This window comes from Drosophila grimshawi, unplaced genomic scaffold (assembly GCF_018153295.1).
Source record: "Drosophila grimshawi isolate 15287-2541.00 unplaced genomic scaffold, ASM1815329v1 contig_1377, whole genome shotgun sequence".
NCBI classification, from domain to species: Eukaryota; Metazoa; Arthropoda; class Insecta; order Diptera; family Drosophilidae; genus Drosophila; species Drosophila grimshawi.
Window position 1 is genome coordinate 9,406,113 of NW_025062900.1, and position 21,641 is coordinate 9,427,753.

Below are 21,641 nucleotides of genomic sequence, written 5' to 3' on the forward strand. Positions count from 1 at the left end.
ATGCCACAGGATATGGCAAGCGTATGGCGCACTGATGAGCACACCCACACACACACACACACACACACACACACACACACACACACACACACACACACACAGAGTGTCCTGACATACACTCACTGAGATTTTCACATGCTCATTTAGTTAAGCGCCAAAAGTGTGAGTGGGTGAAATTATATACACATTTACACACACACACACACACACACACACATATATATATGTATGTATATATATGGATAGAAAGGACATTATGAGCCATTGGCATCGCTCTACGTTGCAAGTGATTACGAGGATTCCATTTTTAAGCGCATGTCCTTGATAAAAACAAAATGCATAAAATGGCTCAAAAATGCCGTTTGCCAATCTGTGCATCTTAATTAATGTTAAAAATATGATAGTAAGATAACTGTTTTTTCAAAGCGTACCTCTGAGAATTTAAACACAAATGTGAAACATTATTCAACACTATTTTCATAGATGTAAATATAAATATTAAGATATAAAGATTTATTATGAAGCCAGCTGGATTTGAAAGTGTTTTTGTCTAAATTTCAATTAATTGTGAGGCACATTTTTTACAGTGCACTTTAAAATATGTTTATTTGTTAACTAAATTTAAAGTTTTTTTTTGGAAATAATTATTTTGATTGCGGAAAATTGAATAAAGCTGTCAGATCAAGAGGATCTCCTGGCACACATATTTTCTATGGCTTATGGATATATATAAAATGCATCAGGATAATTTGTGTAGATTCGGATTCTGTCTTTTTGGGATTCGTAACAGTTTTACTGGCTGCTCTTCTTAAAAGATCTGCTGCATTAAGTTTAATAATATACATTGATCAAGAGAAACTAGACTATTACAAGCATTATTCATCGATTGGGGACATTAATCGTGGCACGATTTGTCATTTGTCATTGCTGGAATTGCAATCGCATAATTTAGCCAGAAGAATCCTGAAACGAAATACGTTTGTCAGAGTATAAACAATTTAATCGGTTTGTTATCGAAGAATGTGTTCGGGCAATCAATATTTTGCAAACATTGCGTATACGTAATACGTATCGGTAAATGCATTATTTTAAAATTTCCAAGTGTTTGCCAGGGTTATTGTGAGAACTTTTGCATTATGGCTGGGTGAGGCATAAATCAAAATTCCATTACGCCCGAAAGGTCCCGCCCATATCAGAGACAACCCATGCTGTGATTTATTAGAAAAAACTGCATGGGGGTAAAACAGAGCGAGCGAGAGAGAGAGAGAGACACAGCTATATATATATATATATATAAAGAGAGTGAGAGAGAGAGAGAGGGAGCGAGGCAGTCAACCTGAGTGAGAGAGGAAAACAGCAACAGCAGCAGCAGCATCAGCAGCAGCAGGAACGCGTTTCTTTTGATAAAAATTTTGAACTAAATCAAAACTTCATTTCACATCGGTGCCATTTCTTGCGCCAGCGCTCAGTTTCAGTTTTCAGTTGAGTTGAGCGGGCCCCAGGTCCAGCTCCCAGCTACCAGCTACCAGCTTCCAGTTCCCAGCTCCGCCCTACAATCTCTGGTTGCAGCAAAAAGCGTGGCGAGAAAAGTGCACAACATCGAAACAAGAAATGGCGGCAAAACTAGAAAGTGTAGCCAGGACCTAAGGACAGACACTACTGTGTGTGTGTGTGTGTGTGTGTCCGTGGCTCGTCCTTGTTCTCATCGGTGTCGCAGTCAGCGACGAACTGCGAGCAGCGAGAGGCGGCTGCCGCATCGTTGTCCTGCGACTTGACTCGACAAAATTCACTGCTGGCTGTCAGTTCAATAAATCATTTCCATTTTGACACACCGTCGTCGTCGTCGTCGTCGTCGTCGTCGTCGCTGCTGCCTCAACAGAACTAGCGCTGTGCCAATGAAAATCCATAAATACGAAAACAAAGCAAAAACCGTCGTCTGCCACCAGCCAAGGCAAGCAAGGCGCGACAAGGACGAGCGCAGCTCCATGTGGGATGCACATAAATTGCAAGCTCTTCGAGCAGCAGCAAAAAGAAAGAAGAAGAAGAAAAAGAACGCCTTCTCCCCTGTAACGGCTATGCCAATACCCACCCCCGCCACTGCACCCTCCCACAGCATTGCCTGGCAAGTCGAATATGAAAACGTTGCCACGCAAGAGTCCATAGATCATGGCTGAGCAAGTTGCAGCGGAGAGTTGGCGGCGGCGGCGGCAAACTCAAAGACGATGATGATGATGATGAGGATGTCCCCGTCGTCGGCGTCGTCAAGATGCACGCTGGTGCAAGGTGGCTGGCAGGCGGTAATATATGGCACCTGGCATGCCCTGACACTGACACTGCCAGCCACTCGAGCGTTGCTGCGTTCGAGTTTGTCCTGCGTGCGCAGGATGCAGCCATAAACAAGGCGGCTGCGAGAGGCGACTAGAGATCCTTGCAGGCGACTGCATCGGTGTGGCTCAAATTGCCACAATAGCAAAAGGATACCCAGACAATGCTACCTCAAATTGTCTTATAATTCACAATTGGTTTTAGCTCAAGCGAAATGCTGATTCATCCCTGGATCCCTAGAAAAAATCAGAGCATTAATTTCTTATAGTAAAAGATCTAGAAAATATATAAAACTTTTACTTAAACATGCTAAAAATACACTTGAAATTATTAGTTGCCCATATTAACCAAAAATGATTTATTTTTGGAAATGTATTTATATGTTTTCTGTGGTACAATTTTCACGAAATGAATATTAAAATTTTCGTTATTCACTTATAATTCCTCATGGCTGGACAATAAATCCTTTCAAGTGTTGTATACCTCAAAAGCAGTCGATATCCTTGCCGCGATTTATGACTTTGTGACTCACTTGCAGTTTATCATTACATCCATTTAACTATTTAACTATAATGTCTTCATATGGAATGAAATAATGAGTGAAGCAGCGTCTGCTGCAATTGTGTGTTGGCTTCAAGTCGGGCTACAACTGCAGCACTTACTTGTATATATATATATATTGATATATAAAGGGATAAATATGTACATGAATATAGATGCTCTGAACTGGCCATTCATTCGTCTGGGGTTTTCATTATTCACGCGACCGAACACAGCGAATTTATTGCAGGGTCACATTTAATGCTGATTTTTATGCCTCGCATATAATGTTATTTTTATTCTCAACTTTACGATCATAAATGTCGAAAATGGTTTTGATTTATCACACAAACTTTTGTGCTTTACTCCATGCCCCCGTTGACGTCGCAAATATGGTTAACTCTCGACTCTAGGCTCAACACGAAACAAAACAAAACAAGTACTTTAAAGAGGTCGCAACTTGTTGACGACAGACACCACATCGAATCCAATAAATCTCTTGCCTTACAAACTGTTACTCTCCTCATTCAATAAAACATGATGCAGAGTACCAAAAACCCCATCAGCGAGCTTTTATTTCGCCCCTGAGCATATTAATTGTAACTTAGAGATGCAAATCAGCATATCATACTAAAATAAGAGCAGCCCTTTGCTTTTTAAATTATTCAAATAGGTAAAACACTATTAAAACATGCTTTTTGTTATAAATCTTGATAAATATGCGCAACACTATTTTTAGACACAGAATGAATTAAAAGTGAAATCTTTAAATCGGTTCAGTTTGCACAGATTTATGCAATAAAGTGACCAAAAATTGTGTCTTGATTCTTAAGACAAAATTCGAAAACTAAAATTTTGCTGAATTTTTATTTGAATAGTTTCAACATGTTCAGATTTAGATACACCTATGTATATGGATTTATTTACAGGTGTGTATGTATTTAATATTTATTAGTGTCTAAACAAAAAAAAGATAAAAAACAAAAACAAAAAAATAAAATGCAGCTTTTGCAATTTTTGTTGTAATTACAGTTGTGCACTAAATTTGAATAAAATATTTAAGGCAAGAAAAATCTGAAACTAGTAAACAAACAGAAAAAGAGCAGGTGAGTTTGAGAGGGGGCACTGGGAGTGGGAAAGGGGAAAGGGTGTCAAACAAACAGAATGAAATGCGCCAAGCGACAATTTCTAATTACAAATTCGCCACAGCATTTAACCCGTTTTTGCTGTTTGCATTACACAGCAGGCGCAGAAGGGGGGGAGAGGGTATGAGGTTGGCAAACGAGGACATGACATACTCGCACATACGTGTATAATTTCCATTCCATCCACACACACACACACACACACATCCACACACACACACACACCTTTTGGACAACAGAGCAAACAGTGCGGCCCACAATGGGATTGGGCTGGAGATGGGTAGGGGGCTAAGGGGTTAGGGGCTGGTCCAAGAAAAATAGTGGAGGGCAACAGCTCAGGCACAAACGGAAAAAAGCTCAGCTTGCAGCATTTTATGCTGATCCCTGTCAGGCAACAAAACACACATAATCTTCAAAAAGGAAAAACAACAGCACGATGATAGAAGCACACACACAGCCCAAGGTGCGACACAAGCAGACAGAGACAGAGAGAGAGACAGAGAAAGAGAGGCAGATACACAGAGAGTGAGAGAGAGGGTGTGAGAGGGGTAAGTAAACAAAATATTTATGCCCCAACTGCAACAGGAACAGCAGCAGCAGCAGCAGCAGCAGTCGAGGAGGTGAAAGCGATAAAAGTGTTGCTCGAGCATTTGGGGTCCGGTTTCGTAGTTTTTTTTGTTGCTTTTTTGTATTATTTTTATGTAAAAAATGCAGGCAGCAACAAACATCAACCAATAATGCAGACGCGATTATGTCCAGGCGCCAGGCGCCAGGCAAAAGAGGAGCTGAAGTTTTGTTGGCCAGCTCCAAAAACGCTGCCAGAGCCAAAGCAGAAGGACTACTCCGAATGTGAAGTTGATGCCACCGACCGCAGCAGCAACAGCAGCAGCAGCAGCAACAGCAGCAGGACGAACAGAACAGAAAAGCTACCACAGATACTCGGCGCACACAAATCGTTGCGCAAAAAGGACCTGCACAAATTAAAAGCAAACAAAACACGATGAATACAACAAATGACATTACAACAACAACAACAAAAAAATAATAGAAAAAATAATGAATGCAAAAAGGAAATACAACATTAAAAAGCGAAGCAAACGAACAAAAAATTGAAAGTGTTGCACAATGGGCGTTGCTTCAAGTCCAGCTCACACACACTTACACACACACACACACACACACACACACACTTACACACACACACACACACACACACACACACACTTACACACACACACTTACACACACACACACACACACACTTAGACACAGATTGCGAGACGAAGCTGTGTCCTGATTTATGTCACTGACGAGCAGAGCACAGCAAATACACTGTAACAAATCTAATTTGTAGTACTTTTTGAAAAGAAAATAAACCACATTGAATAATACTTGATAATATTGAAAAGAAAATAAATCATATTTATATTATTTCAGCAACCATTAGCAGAATAGTTAATGAAAAATAAAAATCTTTCTTTTAGAGACAAATTAGTCATGTAGATTTCAAATATATTTGAATTCTCGTTAATAAAAAAAGGAATTACTGTGTTTTTGAATGATAACATTACTGATATCTATAAAAATTTAATTATTAACTTATGTATTCAATAATTTCTTGAATATATTATTCCAGTGTTTCCTAGTTACTCTCACATATTTCGAATCTAGTCCGTCCAGTCAGCTGTATATAACAAATAAAAAACAGTAACAAATCTTATTTAAATTACGAAAACAATTCAGCGAACAATAAACAATTATTCACCAATGCCATTTGAGAACTATGTTTTCATGGAACAGTTTCATAGACTTATATTTATGTATTTGATGAATGTGGGCAACACGCTCCTTTGCCAAATTAACTCCTTTTCAGCACTAATATTGTTACTTAGCACATCTGCATTTCCAGAAGCTTTTTGCCAGTGTTGGCTAATGCCAAAAAAAAAAAGAGTGCAAGGAAAACAAGCACGCATCGGATTCGTTGCAACAACAAAATATAACTAAACAAAAAAAAAAAAGTGGGGGAACAAGAAAGAACAAACGAAAACTTACGATGACGACAGCAGCGACGACGAGGATGACGACGACGACGGCGATGTCGTGGATGTCGTGGATGTCGAGGATGTCGTTGATGTCGGCTCGTTTCCGGCCAGCGACGAGGACGATGCTGATGTCACTGACGAACAACAGTGACCAGGCGCTGGCAGCGGGAGGCGAGGCACTGAGCTTGCTGCTGAAGCGTAGCCTCCACCAAGTGACTCCCTACACACACACACACAGATACAGGCACACACACGCACACACACACAGCGATGGAGCTGCGCATTCGTTGGACTGTCCTGTGAGTGTCCCATTTTGTGGTGTGTGTGTGTGTGTGTTGTGCGCGCGGTTTTGTGTGCATTTTGGATTTCTTTTGTTTCGCTTCGTTCAGTTGAGTGGCTCGACAGCCAGTCAGCGGCGTCAGCGCCGTTGCCACCCCCAGCCTCCCCCTTAGCATATCCCTAGGCATGCCCCTTGCACCACCCATCAAATGGTTGGAGTGCAGCCCCTTGGCCCACTGGCTGCGTTGTTGTCTTGCGTCGAAGGACATTTTGCGCCCCAGTGCTGCTGTGTCGTTCGTTTGTTTGTTTGTTTGTTTGTGCAGCAGGTCCTTCTAACAAAATTTAATACTTATTGTGCCTTTTGCGCCTTGTACTTCGATGTTGTTGTTGTTATTATTGTTGTTGTTGTTGCTGCATAAAGAAACGCAAACAGAATTTATGTTGTGACATTTTAAATTGCGCAATTTTTATGAAATCCTTTTCGGGGCGACTCCCGTCTGAGTGCGCGCCTCTCATGCTGTCCTTTCTGTTTCCAGCACATCCTCATGAAATACTATACAACAACAACAACAACAACGGGAGCTCTAGCTGCGCGCAGCAGCGCCATCTCTGGGCCAATTCTTGACTGCATCGTCGAAAAAATGCGACCCAATGAAATTTTTGTGTGCTGCATTTCTTTTGCCGAGCTTCGCTTTTGCCAGCTCCAACCCCAGAAAAAAAAAAAAAAGAAAAAACAAAGTATAAACATCCCGAAGTCCAAGCCCAAGCCGCCTGTCAGGACGGCGTATATTTATTTTTATGTTTAGAGTCCACGCCAGAGTTGTCCACTAACCGAAATGTCCGAGCCATCCAAGCGATGGCTCTGCCTGCCCCCCCCCCAGCCCCAACCCCCTTTGCACCTCCCGCCTGCCTGCCTGACAGTGCGCAACTGCGATCCACCAAAAGCCCCACCATGATTTACGATGATGATGTCCTCTGGAACGCGTCTCCAACAGGACTCGCAAGACGCTGCTGCAACACACACACACACACACACAAACACACACAGCCCCATTCTCCACTGGCTGGTGTTTTACATAGTATTTGGACAAAATGCATTCCACAACTGACTGGGTAAAAAATGCACTTGTAGTTTTTTTGTTTTGGTTTTTTTTTTTTTGTTTACAATATTTACTGTTAATGGCTATTGTTAAATATAGTTTAAAATAGAGTTGTGCTTGGCTTAAGACCGCGAATTTATTCAAGATTTACTAATATTGACTGTGTTTTGATTATTTTGGAGCAATTTTCTCACTTGGTTGTCAAGTTTAAGAATCTTATCTTATCATGCTCTGGGTTTCAGACGTAAAATTCTCATTAAATATAAATTTAATTGTTATTTACATTTTGTATACATTAACTTTAAGTATATTAAAATATTGTATCGACACAAACACAAACATGACCAGAGTTTCAGCTGCATACAAGATTTACTATGAAGCCAAATTTAAAATCAATTTGAAAAACAGTTTGAACTGTGAGACAATGGGAAATAATTGCGATTACTTTTTGTCGACGAGTTGTTGGCCAGCGAAAATTGGCAATGCACATTTTATTGTAAAGTTACTGTTTTTGTGGTCGTTGTTGTTGCTGTTGTTGTTGTTAGTATTGCTGTTAATAAAAATTTATGATTATTGTTTTCACATTTTTCATGTTGTCAATATTAAAAACATTATTTTTCACGCGAATTGTCGTCGTCAATGGTCGCTGGACATTGGATGTGAAACGGACGCGTTTGCATCTTTTCGTCTGTTTTCCAAATGGAAATTGTTATTGAAATTCGTTGATGGAATTCGACCAAAAACAACAACAACAACAACAAAAAGAACAATAGTAGAATCATGTAGAATCCATTCAATCGACTGGTCGGCCACCACTCATAACTCAGACTCATCCTCATCCACATCCTCATCCACAGTATCGGAGTATAAGTTGGAGTTGGGGTTTGGATCTGAAACTTTAGTTGGAGGCAGGGCAGGCGCCATTTGGACGGGTCCGAACAGGACACAAATCCATTGGCATTTTCCACTGGCGGGCATTGTTTGGGAGGATTCGGCACAATTGTCAGGCAATAAATCGACGTATGTAGGGTTGTAAATTTGTGCAGGATGGCCCGATGAAAAAGTGCATATTATGCAATTCGACAATACGCCAAACATGTCGACCTACGTACGCACAACACACACTCAACACACACACACACACACGCACACAAACAGAGATACACACACCCGATGCATAGCAGCGGAAACGGAAACGCGCACACAAGTTCAGTCTCTTCTTCATCTTCGCCGGACGACACGCCCCCATTCCCCATGTCCCATGCCCCCTTCAGTGCGACCGATTGCAGTGCTTTGCATATCAATGAAAATGCATAAATTTTTTGCCTGGCCGCGTTGATTTTTTGCTGCACTCGGCTTGCATTGCCCTGAAACCGAAACCGTCCACCAACGTGCATAAATCAGTTTGGAAAGCATCGCCAAAAAAAACGGGGGCACACCCCAAACCCAAACCCAGCCCTCACCCGCACCTCGCACCCCGCACCCATGACCACTGCAATCACACAGGATGCTTCACATTTGACAAAAAACGCAACAGCCTCCGTGCTGACTGCTCGTCCCTGTCCCAGTCCAGGACACAACCGAGCAGTGCACAGGCTTGTACACTCATACACACACACACAAACACACACAAATACCATACACACACACGTGCATTGACGAAACGTAATCCTTACGAAAAACTGCACCATGCAAAAACATTGAAAATCCATAAAAATGCATCATAATTTCGCACCACGCCACTGAAACTGGATCATCATCATCGCGCTTAACAGCCAAATGGGTAACAGCGTACACGCACCCTTACCCATAAATTCCAGCGGCACTAGGGGTACTCAGGCTGATCAATTTGTGTTGTTCAGTGCTTGCAATAGACAACATTGTCGTCAACAGCAATCGCAATATTTGTTTGATTGAGGGATAATAATAGACGAAATATATTTTAAGTCAACCCATAGCATTATAAACTGTTTCACAAACTGACATTTACCAACACTTAGTGCCCGTTTCTTCAAGAATTCAAAAAAGATGGCAACACTCTGCTCAAAATCAGCTGTCTTTTCTTAGTCAACTTGAATCGGTGTCGTTGCAATTCTTTATAAACGTCTGAAAAAATATCATATGAAAGAATCTCAACTATGACTAAAGGATATTCTAGAAAAACTAGCTCTAATTTTTGGATATTACTATGTATATATTATATAATATATATATGCCAAAACTCAAAATAATTCCAGATTTTTTTATATTTTTGTGGGACTAACCCTAATGCTTACACCTGAAGGCTCCCCGCATCCAGTGGAACTGATAGCCATCAAAGACTGCTGCGTGACTGTGCAAGGGTTGAGCTGCTGAGCTGCTGTTGAGTGCATGCGCAGCCTGCAGGGAGCAGGACAAGTGACGCATGTCCTTGTCTGTGAATGTACTGGGACGCAGGTTAATAGATTTGCACTGCTCCTGGTTGCCTTTTTCCCGATGGCGAGAGTTGCACGGGCATAACGTATTCCATACGCCACGCTAGGCTGTGCCATCTTTTCCGCGAGACTGCATATAATCACCAGGATACTCCCACACCCCACCCTCTCGATCCACGTAACCGTGTTTTTGGGCGGCTTTTTGTTTTACTTAACGAATGGGCGACCGTAAATTTTACTTCATTCATTCGGAGGTTGCGTCGAGGTATTTCAGGCCTCATCCGCGCAGTTTTTACCGTGCGCATCTGAGTGCATTCGATGCGATATGTTGCCGCGCTGTCCACATGTCATCCTTGCATTTATTTATTGAATTATGACTTTGCCACACAGCCACCCAGTCAGCCATTCGGCCATTCAGCCATTCAGCCCAAAAGGTAAAAGAGACTTCTGCCAACAGCAAAGAGTAATGGCTTGTAAGCGAGCCAAGCCACTTTCCGATGCTTTAATACTGATTGATAATTGTAAATCTACCGCTGAAAAATGTATATTGTTTTTTTTTTTGCATCAAGCGTAGTTTGTTTATTTTAAGAATTGGACCGGCTTAAAGTTTGAAATATGAAAACGATTTGCAATATTTTGTATATCTATAACCTTTTAAGGCCACACTTGCCGAATGTCAACATTAAATAGTACAAATATTGAAAACAAAATATGTATAACAAATTATTGGGTTAAAATCTTGTTGCTTATACTATAATACTGAAGGTACGAGAGTATATTGGCTTTGCTGTCTGAGAGGCACCCAATTTGGAAGATTTGTTACTGTAAACATGCTCTAAAGATCGATAAAAAAAAAGTAAGATCTTGCCCACTCTGGCTCCCACATCGATCAACCCATTTATCTCCAGCCATTTTAGAGCTGAATTTACCAAATTTAAAATTTTGTTAAGAAATCGGAGAAGCCAATATCTCTTGTGATTATAAAGCTACAGACAAATTATGATAATTCAGGGTTCGAGGCACCCGTTTATTACAAGCTAGTACTGGTATGGTATGGTGGTTCATATAAGCAGACAGATTGCAATATTCTTACTTGTTTTCAAATTGGGTTTTGTAACGGCTTCAATGATATCAGAGTATATTGCTTTTGTCTTGAGCCATCATTTGGTCTACATGCAGTTTGTTTGCTTTTCACCAGAAGACAGCTTCTTAAACATTGCACAGAGACAACGGCAACACAAAAGGAAATCTGGCGTAGTTTCTAAGATTTTACAAGACTAGCAAATATTTGAATACGTTGACGTTGGCGGCGTTGCCTTTTAATTGTTTCTAATTTCGATGTTGACACTTCGCTCGCCGAGTGGAACGGGAACGGGAACGTGAACCGCACCGGCACCTGTACCGGTAGCTATAGCCCAACTGTGACGCTATCTGCTGTCTGTTGACAGACCACATGGAAGCGTGTTCCATTTCCATTAGCCGCTTGTTTGGCTTTACTTGGTACTGGCTCCGACACCCCCGGTTGTGAGTCGTTTGAAGTTGAGAAATGCCGCACACGACATGCATATCCACATATCTAATTAGCCGTATGTGAAATGCCGCCCTTTCTCCCTACCCTTGTTCGGTGTGCTTCTTTGAGCTACCCCCGATTCTTTGGTTTTTGCCGAAACTTTATGACTTCTCATTAGGCAGTCGCCTTAACCTGTTGACTCCCAGGTGCAAACACTTCTAGTTGGGCTGTAAGTCGAGCACGTCGCTTGCCTTGCATCTTTTTATTTCCCTTCAGTTAAGCAATCATCACAGCATCAAAAACCACTTATTTATTTTTGAAACAGTCTGAATTTGGTAAACAGAGCGGCTTTCAATGACAATTCAAATGCTGGGGTTGTCTTAATGCATTCAATTGAAATGTATACAATTGAAAAATAAAAAGTAATTACAAAATTCTAATTTGAAATCCATTTCAACAATAAATTATTGAAATTGAAGTTTTATATGAATAATTTTGTAATGAAATATTCAAGTTTTATTGAAGAATTTATTAACATATTCTGATATTTTCTGCAATTTTCTTATAATCACTTGATATTTATAATTGTGTAATGCCAAAAACAATGTTTTTTCTTATGACGCAGAATTTTAAAGGTTTCATAACTGCTCAATATGATTGGTATGAGCTCTCAACTACTTTTAAGCAATTAAAGCTTAATACTCAGAAAGATAATTATTATCTATTCAAGCAAGTATATATATTTAAATTTAAATATTGTGCATGTGTTCAAAATAATTAAATAAATATCATTTAAATAAAAGAAGAGCGAATGTTGCCTTGATTCAGTCACGATTCTATAATTTTACATATCATACATTAAAGTAAAGCATGGCATTATATATATGATCTTAATTTAAAGTCAAAATTGTTGCTGTTTTCTAGAATTTATTTTCCTAATACTTAAATTTTAGCTTAGGCAGCAAATCTTTTATCAAGGTGTTATGAAATCATGCAGATCTGTGTTAAAATCAGCTTTAATTTCAAAGAGCGCTCACCAAAGCGATCTCTCTGATGCGGTTCACTTGTGTTTTATTAATGTATTTAGTGTTTGGATATTTTTCACAATTCGATGCACAGATAAGCACCAAATAATTGGTCAACGTTTTGTGGCCAAAATTTGGTGCTTCATGTTGGCCAGGTTAGTCGTCGGCTTGTCGAGCAACGGTTCAGAGTCTCACTTGCCACAATGAATACGCGTCGAGTTTTGCGCACCTCGAATGTTTTGCTGCTGTTGACTGGCTATCAGATGCACTGGTTCGACTCCCAGCTGCAACGCTATCGAATCTCTGCGCCTGGAATCCTGAATGTGTTTGTTTTGGCCTGCATTTATGCCGGCTGTTTCAACGAGCACTTTCAGCCCTCGGCGCTGCTGAAAACTCTCCTGGATGTGTCACCTTTTCTGTACGGATTGACGCGGCTGCAACTGCTGCTGAGCATCAAGGTGTTTGCCTATGCCATTTACGCCTCTGTGCGAGCGGTGGGCGTGGCTGGCGAAATAACCGAGTCCTTACCCATGACGATTATCTCAGCACGAAGAGGTTGCCTTAAGCGGGAACTTATTGCATATCTTTTGCTGTTCTCCACATTTGTTGTGCTGCTCTGCTTTGGATTGTACATTGGCTACGAGATGCAGTTCAAGTTGCCACCGCTGCAGCACATCATGATTGGCGTTGCTCTGTTCCTGCCACATTTGGTGCTGGCGGGTGCATTGCGCTTCTATTGCATATTCGCTTGGCTAACACGAGAGCGATTGCGGCAGCTGGAGTCGGAAGTGGAGCAGCTGCTCAGTGAGAGCAAAATCAAAACTGAACTGCAACTGGTGGCAAACAGCAGCTCTGTGGCAGTAACTGTAGCTGCCTCCAACGAGGACAATCTGCTGAAGCCGCTGCAGCAGCTTGCAGCACATTTTGGCAACTTCTTTGACCACTTGCAGCGATCGTTGCTGCTGCTGCTGGGCGTCAATGCTAATTGCCTGCTCTTTGGCTTCTACACCTATGTCTACTTTAGCAACACGTGGCACGTTCTCTTCGATGATCACATGCGTCGCGTCTTCTACGCCGGCAATATATCCATCTACGCCTGCATTGGCTGCGATTATGCATGCTTGCTCCTGGCTCAGTCGCTACTGGAGCAGCAGGTGGGTTTTCCGGAATAATTATGCACTCCTTGGTGTACTCACACACAGTCCTCATCTTACAGCGTTTTCAATTCCTCGACAGACTGAACTCTGCCCTGGCTCAAAGGAATACGCTGCCCAAGCGTATTCGCAGGATTCTCAAGGATATGCGTTATACTTTGTCAAATTGCTTTAATTTGAAATTTCTTTCCATTTGGCGATTTAATGTGGCTAATTTTGCAGTGGTGAGTATTGATTTATTGATTATACTACATATTTATCCACATATGCAAATAAAAGTAAAGTAAAGTAGAGTAAAACTAACTCAGTGAGTATTAAATTCTTATAGACCCGAAACTTGAATCTGCATAAGGTCTAAAGACTCTTTCTGATTATTATAAAGACTATATAGTTAGTATACTAACTTATTTCCATGTTGTACCCTTGCAGATACAATTGATACAGTTGCTAGTTGTAGCGTTAATTGTGACTTGTCATTATCTGAACGATGCCATTCTGCAGACAAATGAACGCTTTGATAGCAATGATGAAGACGATTAATATACTTATTCATATACATATATATATATATATATATATTTACCCATTATTTAAGCTTAATTTATCTGTATTATGTGTGGTGTACTGCCTGCTTTTCGGTTAGTTTCCAGTTATAGTTTCCCCTTATAGTAGGATCCTTTTGAATTTGAGACTAGCCTCATAGAAAATGTTTGCATGTAAAAACATTATCTATAAATTTATACGTGGTCTAAGGAATGAAACTAACCACAAATCACGATTAAGATTCTAATAAAATTGTTCCACAATCAAAGTAAAATTTTCTGTTGCCCCAACTAGAGAGGAGATTTTTGGCTGAACAAAATGCGTGTCACACTTGGATGACTATAAAAAATGTATTTATAATTGTTTTTAGAGGAACAACTTTAGATATCAATATATATATGTATATATAATACAATTATAATTCTAATTATTATATGCAAATTAGGTAATATTCTTTTAATTTGGTTTATAAATGCTTCAAATAGTTTAGAGCTGCGAACATTATAAATATATGCGAACATATATAAATATGATGGTTTTGGTTCGCTTTCGGGAAATAATATGTGTTTTTAAAATACAATATTCAACAATGTTGCAAAGTACACGATGACTTAATAATTATCTTTTGTTAAGATTTCATTATCAGGTATTCATTCTGGCCAGTTCACTTCCATCTCTAAGACTTATGGCAGAAACAGCTGGCTTGGAGGATATGCATACATTCATAAGAGGCCCTCAGGCCAACTACAGTCAGACATACAAACGTATGTAGAACGGGTTTTTCATAAAGTTTTCACTCAGCAGTGGTCGGGGAGGGGGCAGAGGGGGAGCGCTGTTTCTGTTGCCCGGGATAACAACATGCAACGCCGGCAAATGAACATAATTTGTGTTAGGAAATCTACATAAAATTTACTGTGACTTCCCGACACCCCTCCCCCGCACCCAGAAAGGCTTCGTATACACACCCACACATACACACACACACAGTGGAGATGCTGATGAGCAGATAAATTCATTAGGCAAAACCATGTAATTGTTCCACCAGGACAACAGGAACGCGACAGAGCTGATGGCGGGCTAAGACGGGGCGCTAAAGGAAAGCAAACAGCAGCAATGCCAGCGGCAAGGATATGCGGATAGTTGCCCCATCTGGCAGCAGTGCAACGAGGCAACCAAGCAACTCGCAGATAGACGACCACAGGCAGATCTTAAGTTTTGCGACTACCACTACGAATCACGGGGCAGAGAGGCACGTTGCCGGCAGCTGGTTAGGTTGGATGGAAGGTGCCGGCATGCGAAACGTTACTAAATACAAATTAAACAAATCCATAAATAATGTTTAATAATATTAACAAGGATATTAGCAAGAACCACACTCACACACACACTCACACACATGTGCACACTTATTGCAATCAGTGTGAGACTGCACATTTTGTGGTTTTGCGCCGTTTGGGTTTACGACCAGGCGGCAGCCGGCTGCTTGTGTACACCTCAAGGATACACGGGTGCCAAGATGACAACGGATGTGTCCAGCTTGTCCTGTGGGCTATCAATCCAACTTTAGTCGAACTCTTAATCTCCAAAGTGTGTCAGTTTACAATTCAACTGGATTGTTTTCCGAACTGACGGAAATATTGGTGAAGTTTCTTACGCTTCATAATACAAGTTGAGATAGTATCAAGATCAAGATTTCTGACGATCTTGAAAGAGATCTTGCAACCTTATGATCGTAAAAACTCTTGAATAGTACGGGTATTCTTTTCTGTTTTCTGATGAAACTTATTTCGTTTGAGATACAAAAAAAAAACATTTTATTCTTTTATGTATTTACCTTAAGTTTATTTTTTGACAAATCATAAATTAATAAAAATGCTAAATCTTAAAATTCAGTTGTATTTTAATTCAGTTGTAATGAAAGGAACTTAAGAATTGATTCTTCATTTTGGAAAAGTATAAAATATAAGCTACTTGTTTTCCTTACAAGTGAAATAAATCCAATGCAAATGCTGCGTAAAAAATAAAATAAACTTTTATCCAGTTTTGCATTTAAAAAGTTTGTTTTTATATACTTTTTTCTTTCGAATATTTAGTTTTATGTATGGGTCGTGAGGTCTGAGTCTGAGCCTTTCTTTTGGTAATTATTATTGCAAGTAGATCGGCTGCGACTCTTATAACGGCCTCGCGAGTAACGCCTTGGATTATAGCTGTCGGATGATCTTAGCTCCGAGCTGTGTGTACTGAAATCACAGCTAGTATCACTGCTCGAGTCCGAGCTGCTGCTAAGATAACGAGCCTTTCTCGGTGCTCGCTGCACATTCTTCATACGGGACGGACGGGCAGAGTTGAGGGGTGTCCGAGACGCCTTTGAACCTTGTGGATGACTCGCACCTGACGAACTACTCGAATTTGTTGTAGATGTGTAATCATCTGTGGTGGTGCTGCTGCTGCTGCTTGAGGATCTCCTGCGACATACGGTCACTATTCTGTCTGGCGCTTTAGGCGAAAGTTGATATGGCCTGTAAGGAGTGGATCCATGAAGTTTTGGCAAGCGTTTATCCAAACGCTCAGACCGATGCGTGTCACGAACTTCGACCTTAAGCCAGGGTTTACGACTGCGACGCCGCGGCTTCGGCTTGCTTAAATTATAGCCAGAATCTCGCATCATTTGCCTGTGCTCCTGCAAACTGGTGTTAAAGGAGCGCTCAATTTCAGTTTTGTGGTTGACGGGATTGCTGTTCTCGACTACCCGACTTGGAGGCGTTGGCAGTACCAGTGGGTTAACGTTGTCAAACATCACATAGTTGCCCATATTCATGCAACCCAGATGCCTGTAACGGCAACTGCTGCCCCACGTGCAGATGTTTCTCCGATAGAACGGGCAAATGGGAGCTTTCTCCGGATTGCTATAGTCGCTATCATAAATCTCACCATCCTCCAGTTCGTCTTCCAGTTCGTTTTTATTATCGGGTGGTTTCTTGTTGGCATCGTCCAAACTTGTTATCTCCTTCTTCTGCTCAACTGGTGCCTCAGAGTTCAGCTCCATTTTAATTCCTTTTCCTCGAGCAACAACTTTAGAGTAGTGACATAAAGCACACGTGCTTAGTTAATATTATCATAATTTTTTGTTTTTTTTCCCCAATAGATATAAGAGCTTACCTATTCGTGGGGTATTCTGATTTACCTGATTCTACAACTCCACGTGTTGTTAAGAACACTTCAATTAAAACAACATATCGATGGTGAAAGTTCATCGATGACAACATCGATGTAAGCTAATAAGCGCACTTAGCGTTGCCAGACTGATAGATAAATCGCAATGCAATCACTGCAACTGAAACTTGGAATGTTATCTTAAAAGCTGTGCAAACTTAAAGTAGTGTAGTAATGAAATAATACATATTTTGAGAGGTTTGTCATTATCTTTAAAAGATACATGTCCAAAATTATGGCCTACGATCGGGGCCTAGTTTTTCTTCCGATTTTTGTTAGTCTATATGAACAGATATGTGAAGACATACATATATAAAAAATTAGTTGACTTTCATTTGGCTATGTGAATTGAAGAGAACAACATTTCGAGAGGCAGACTAACCGATATCTAAAGTATTTGGATATTCCTGATTGATGGCTTATTCCTTTTATTATAAATTTATTTGTAAGAATTTCCGAAAAGAAGCGTAAATCAAATCTCTAAATTAATTAATTAATTTCCCCTACGTTTTGCTTTTGTAGATCAGCACAGTGTATACCCAGATACATATTTCTGCAGTGTATCTTTCAATCAAATATATTGAAAGGGTTTCACAGTTTCCAATTGCTAAATTAAACACAATATGTATTTTGAGCACCGCATTCAAATGTATATTAAGAAGCAAGCAGTTAGCTGAAAATTACAAACCAACTGGCAACTTATAGACGTGGCCAGCAGCGTGAGTTCCATGCCACCATTTGCCACCCCCTCTACTCTACAACTTCCCCCTTCACAGGCCGTCCAGCATATTGAGCAACAGCATCAATTTCCGCAAAATTGCGCTACTAAATTACCATAACGGGGCAGCAATCCTGTGCACCACCTCAAGGAGACGAGAAACGAAAAACTAACGGAAACATATTACGCCAACTTAAGAAACCAAACAAAAACGGCGACAAGTGAGAGATGCGGACAGGGACAAGACAGGAGGACAGAAGTGCGACAAGGCGAGACAAACGCCGAACCGAACTGAACTGAAAATAAGCAAAAACCAACACAAAACAAAAGAAAAACCGAGACAAGCGCGAAAAACGCAAACATCAGCAATGCGGCATTGAAGCTACCTGTGCCCCCAAAACCCAGGACGAGAGCGGGGGGCAGGGCGCCTGTCCCACAGGACTTGTAAATAGCAACACGCAAACAAGTTAAAAAGTTCTGCTGTTGTTCTTCGGCGCTTCTTTATGCTCCGCCTGGCTCGGGCCCAACATAATCGTTTCTCATTTCAATGGTGGAGGCATCCGTACCAGCTTCAGCTCCCTGCTCCCTGTTCACTGCTCACTGCTCAACTCCAGCTCCATCTCAGCAGCTCACCTTTTGTGCTGGCCCGCAATTTAGTTTTGAGCGTAATTTCTTTTAATAGCGCCAGTCGACAGATAAAATTCACCACACACACACACACACACACACACACACTAACAAGCAAATGCAAAAACACACATATACACTGCAACAAATAGATAGGTACAAGCTGGATAACAATTTTAAATTAAAGTTAAAAAAATTAAAAGCGATTTCAAAGTTTTTAATTCAAAATAATATGAAATAATACAATTATTCTGCGTTATTGAAATGTAAAATGTTTTAACATAAATCAAACCAAAAGCTAACCTATAATATAATAATATAAAATATAATTTAGTTTTGTCTGCTGCTCGATCTATCCTTAAAAACACTTTATTGCTTTATTTGAACTGTGACTGGACCAATCTAAAATATACAAAAAATTCTTAATTGTACATTTTGAAATGTAAGTAAAATTGAAATTGATATGATTTTAATTTCTATAGAACTAATGTCAGTAAGAGTTAACTTGCCAAATTTGTTGCAGTGTATAGAGTGTCTGAGACTGACTTCTGTGTCTTTTCCTTACATAGATGTCTTGCGCCCAGTTAGAGCATCTGCCTCTGCTGGGGTCAAGGGGTGAGCGGGCGTGTCGCTGGCGGATATCGCAAGTAAATTGCTTAATTTTGGCCATGTCTCAGCCTGCCACTGCCACCCCACTGTAGGATCGAGGCATGGGCACCGGCATCTCTTAGGGCCTGCCACTTGTTTTGTTTTATTGGGCCTCAGGGTTGGGAGGTTGCAGGGTTGCCGGAGTTACAGGAGTTGGGGGGTTGGGTCGTCGCTTGAGGTTGACGTTTTCGGGCATGACGATTTCATTTGCATTTTATGATAATTGAACTTCATAAATATGTCACGGCAGCATCTTAAAAGTGCCAACGGTAAGTACACACACCGTTTGTTCCCTGAGATAAATGCTGGTTTCCTGCTCCTGCGTATACCCAATTGACCTGTCGCCTTTGACGCACCCCGCAACCAACAAAAACAAAAAACGTGGGCGGCATGTGCTTCATAATTATTTTGAAGTGTCGTCATTAATTTGAAATACTTATGGGCGTACGGCCAGGACCATAAACTGCTAAACAAAAGTGGATTACGATTACATGCTAAATATGCTAAATATATGGTATACGTATGTATGTACAAACAAGATTGGAGCCGTGCTATGGACGATGATGATGACGATGACAGCGCTTGCAATATGAGACGAGTTAATTGCGAGGTAATATCAAACTCTAGCATCGGATAATTATTATTAAGAAGTGAAGCGACTATTTTGGGCTGTGGTTAACAATAGATAAATATATATATTCATTTTTCAGGTTCACTAAACAGGCAGACCCGTTATGGCTCCGAGGTATAGAACCTCAGCGGAGCTCTTAAACTTAATGTTATATCTTAAAATAGGCAATATTAGTGCATGTTTTATTTATTTCTTTTTTAAGCCAGCCAAATTATAAAAATACGTTTTAATATATATAAATAGCTTATATGATAATTCATCTTAATTCACATAAAAAGGACACTTGTGTCACTAGTTTTTCCTTCTTCAATTGCAACTTAAGTGTGATAATTTTAAGTAGTTTAGTCTGATTATAAGAAAATTAAACACTGATACACTTATAGCTGATACTTCAATTCTATTTACGGCTTATCATTAATTACTCACCCAATAGAATTTCAATCCTTTGCCCCCACAACAGACAGCATTTAACACCTTATTAGAATCAGGACTCATCTATATTAAAACGCAGGCAATCCATCCAGCCAGAGTCTGAGGCAACAACTACAACTATTTGGCGGCGCCATGAATAAAGTCAGGCATAAACAGGATATATGGCCACAAATCCCAGCGCCTTACAACGGCAATGAATATTAATGAGATGTCATCAGTCTTTCGTCAAATTAAAACGCACAGCCAACGCAACGGCCCAGAACTGGGAGACGTAGAATCAGCTTCGGACTACGACGGATTGTGGTTGCTGTTGCTGTTGTTGTTGTTGTTGTTGCGCACATCCTGCGGTAACTTTTCTAATTGTTGCGAACACACAACACGAATAAATCAGCCGGAAAACAAGCAGCCGCTGTCTGTGGAAGGGTGTGTTAGTCAAGCGTCTCCGACTCCGTCTCCATCTCCGTCAACACGGCTCTGACTTGTGACTTTGACTACGGGCTGCTTTGCTGGCTGTGAGCAGTTTTTGGCAATTTGTTTTGCTGTAGTTGAGTATTTCATCAGCATCAGCGCGGCAAAGGTGGTTGCTTAGCAAATCTCAACCCTTTACCATCAGACTAAGTGTCACCTTTAAAGTCATACGTCAGCGCACTATCAACACGCTTGTTTACACGCATAATTATGTGTGTGTGTGTGTGTGTGTGAGAAATTCCGGGAATTTCACAAGCAGTAAGGAGCTGGCGACAACACCGCAAGTCATCCGGCAAAGTGACATGACGCCTATGTGTATAGAGTATTATAATATGCAGTGTGTATTTTCAAGGACCCTTCGTCTTGTGGCTGCCCCAAGCGACTTAATGCCTCGTGACAGATTTCTCACTTGAACTGAAAATGACGGGCCGTGTCACAATTTGATGCTGATAATATGTTAATGAGGTTGGTTTATTTGATTTACATTCCCCTTGTCAGCTTTAAGTAACTTTCCGAGCAACTTGCGAGCTGAGCGGTCGCCAAACATTTGCCATTTATTCAAATCACAGTTAAGTGGAAGTTAATCGCGACTATGAAGGTAATTGCATCTGTTGCCTGTGGATCAGATTTATTATTATTATCTTAACGTATATATTTACATATTTCAAATCTCAAATGACAATCAACAAATTTTATAAATAAACATGCAGATGTCAACCTGAATTCCCTATCGATATTGTGTTGTCCATGTACAGTTTGTCAAAGTTTTGAAATAGTGTTTGTTGAGAATCGAGTAACAATAGGAAATATTCAAAATCTCATTAAAA

At 40.5% G+C, this 21,641-nt stretch overlaps 2 protein-coding genes across 2 annotated transcripts; one reads left to right on the forward strand and one right to left on the reverse strand.

Moving 5' to 3' along the window:
• The first annotated feature begins 12,583 nt into the window (after positions 1–12,583).
• LOC6561958 lies at positions 12,584–14,074 on the forward strand. Its single transcript, XM_043214736.1, has 3 exons — positions 12,584–13,534; positions 13,597–13,758; positions 13,964–14,074. Exons 1-3 carry the CDS (start codon positions 12,584–12,586, stop codon positions 14,072–14,074), a joined length of 1,224 nt encoding a protein of 407 aa, XP_043070671.1.
• A 2,098-nt stretch (positions 14,075–16,172) lies between these two features.
• On the reverse strand, positions 16,173–17,240 carry LOC6561957. The gene is made up of 2 exons (XM_001988621.3): positions 17,237–17,240; positions 16,173–17,149 (listed from the first exon to the last, which is right to left on the reverse strand). The coding sequence occupies exon 2, from the start codon at positions 17,121–17,123 to the stop codon at positions 16,173–16,175; it is 951 nt and encodes a 316-aa protein (XP_001988657.1). The 5' UTR covers positions 17,124–17,149; positions 17,237–17,240.
• Between the last annotated feature and the right edge of the window lie 4,401 nt (positions 17,241–21,641).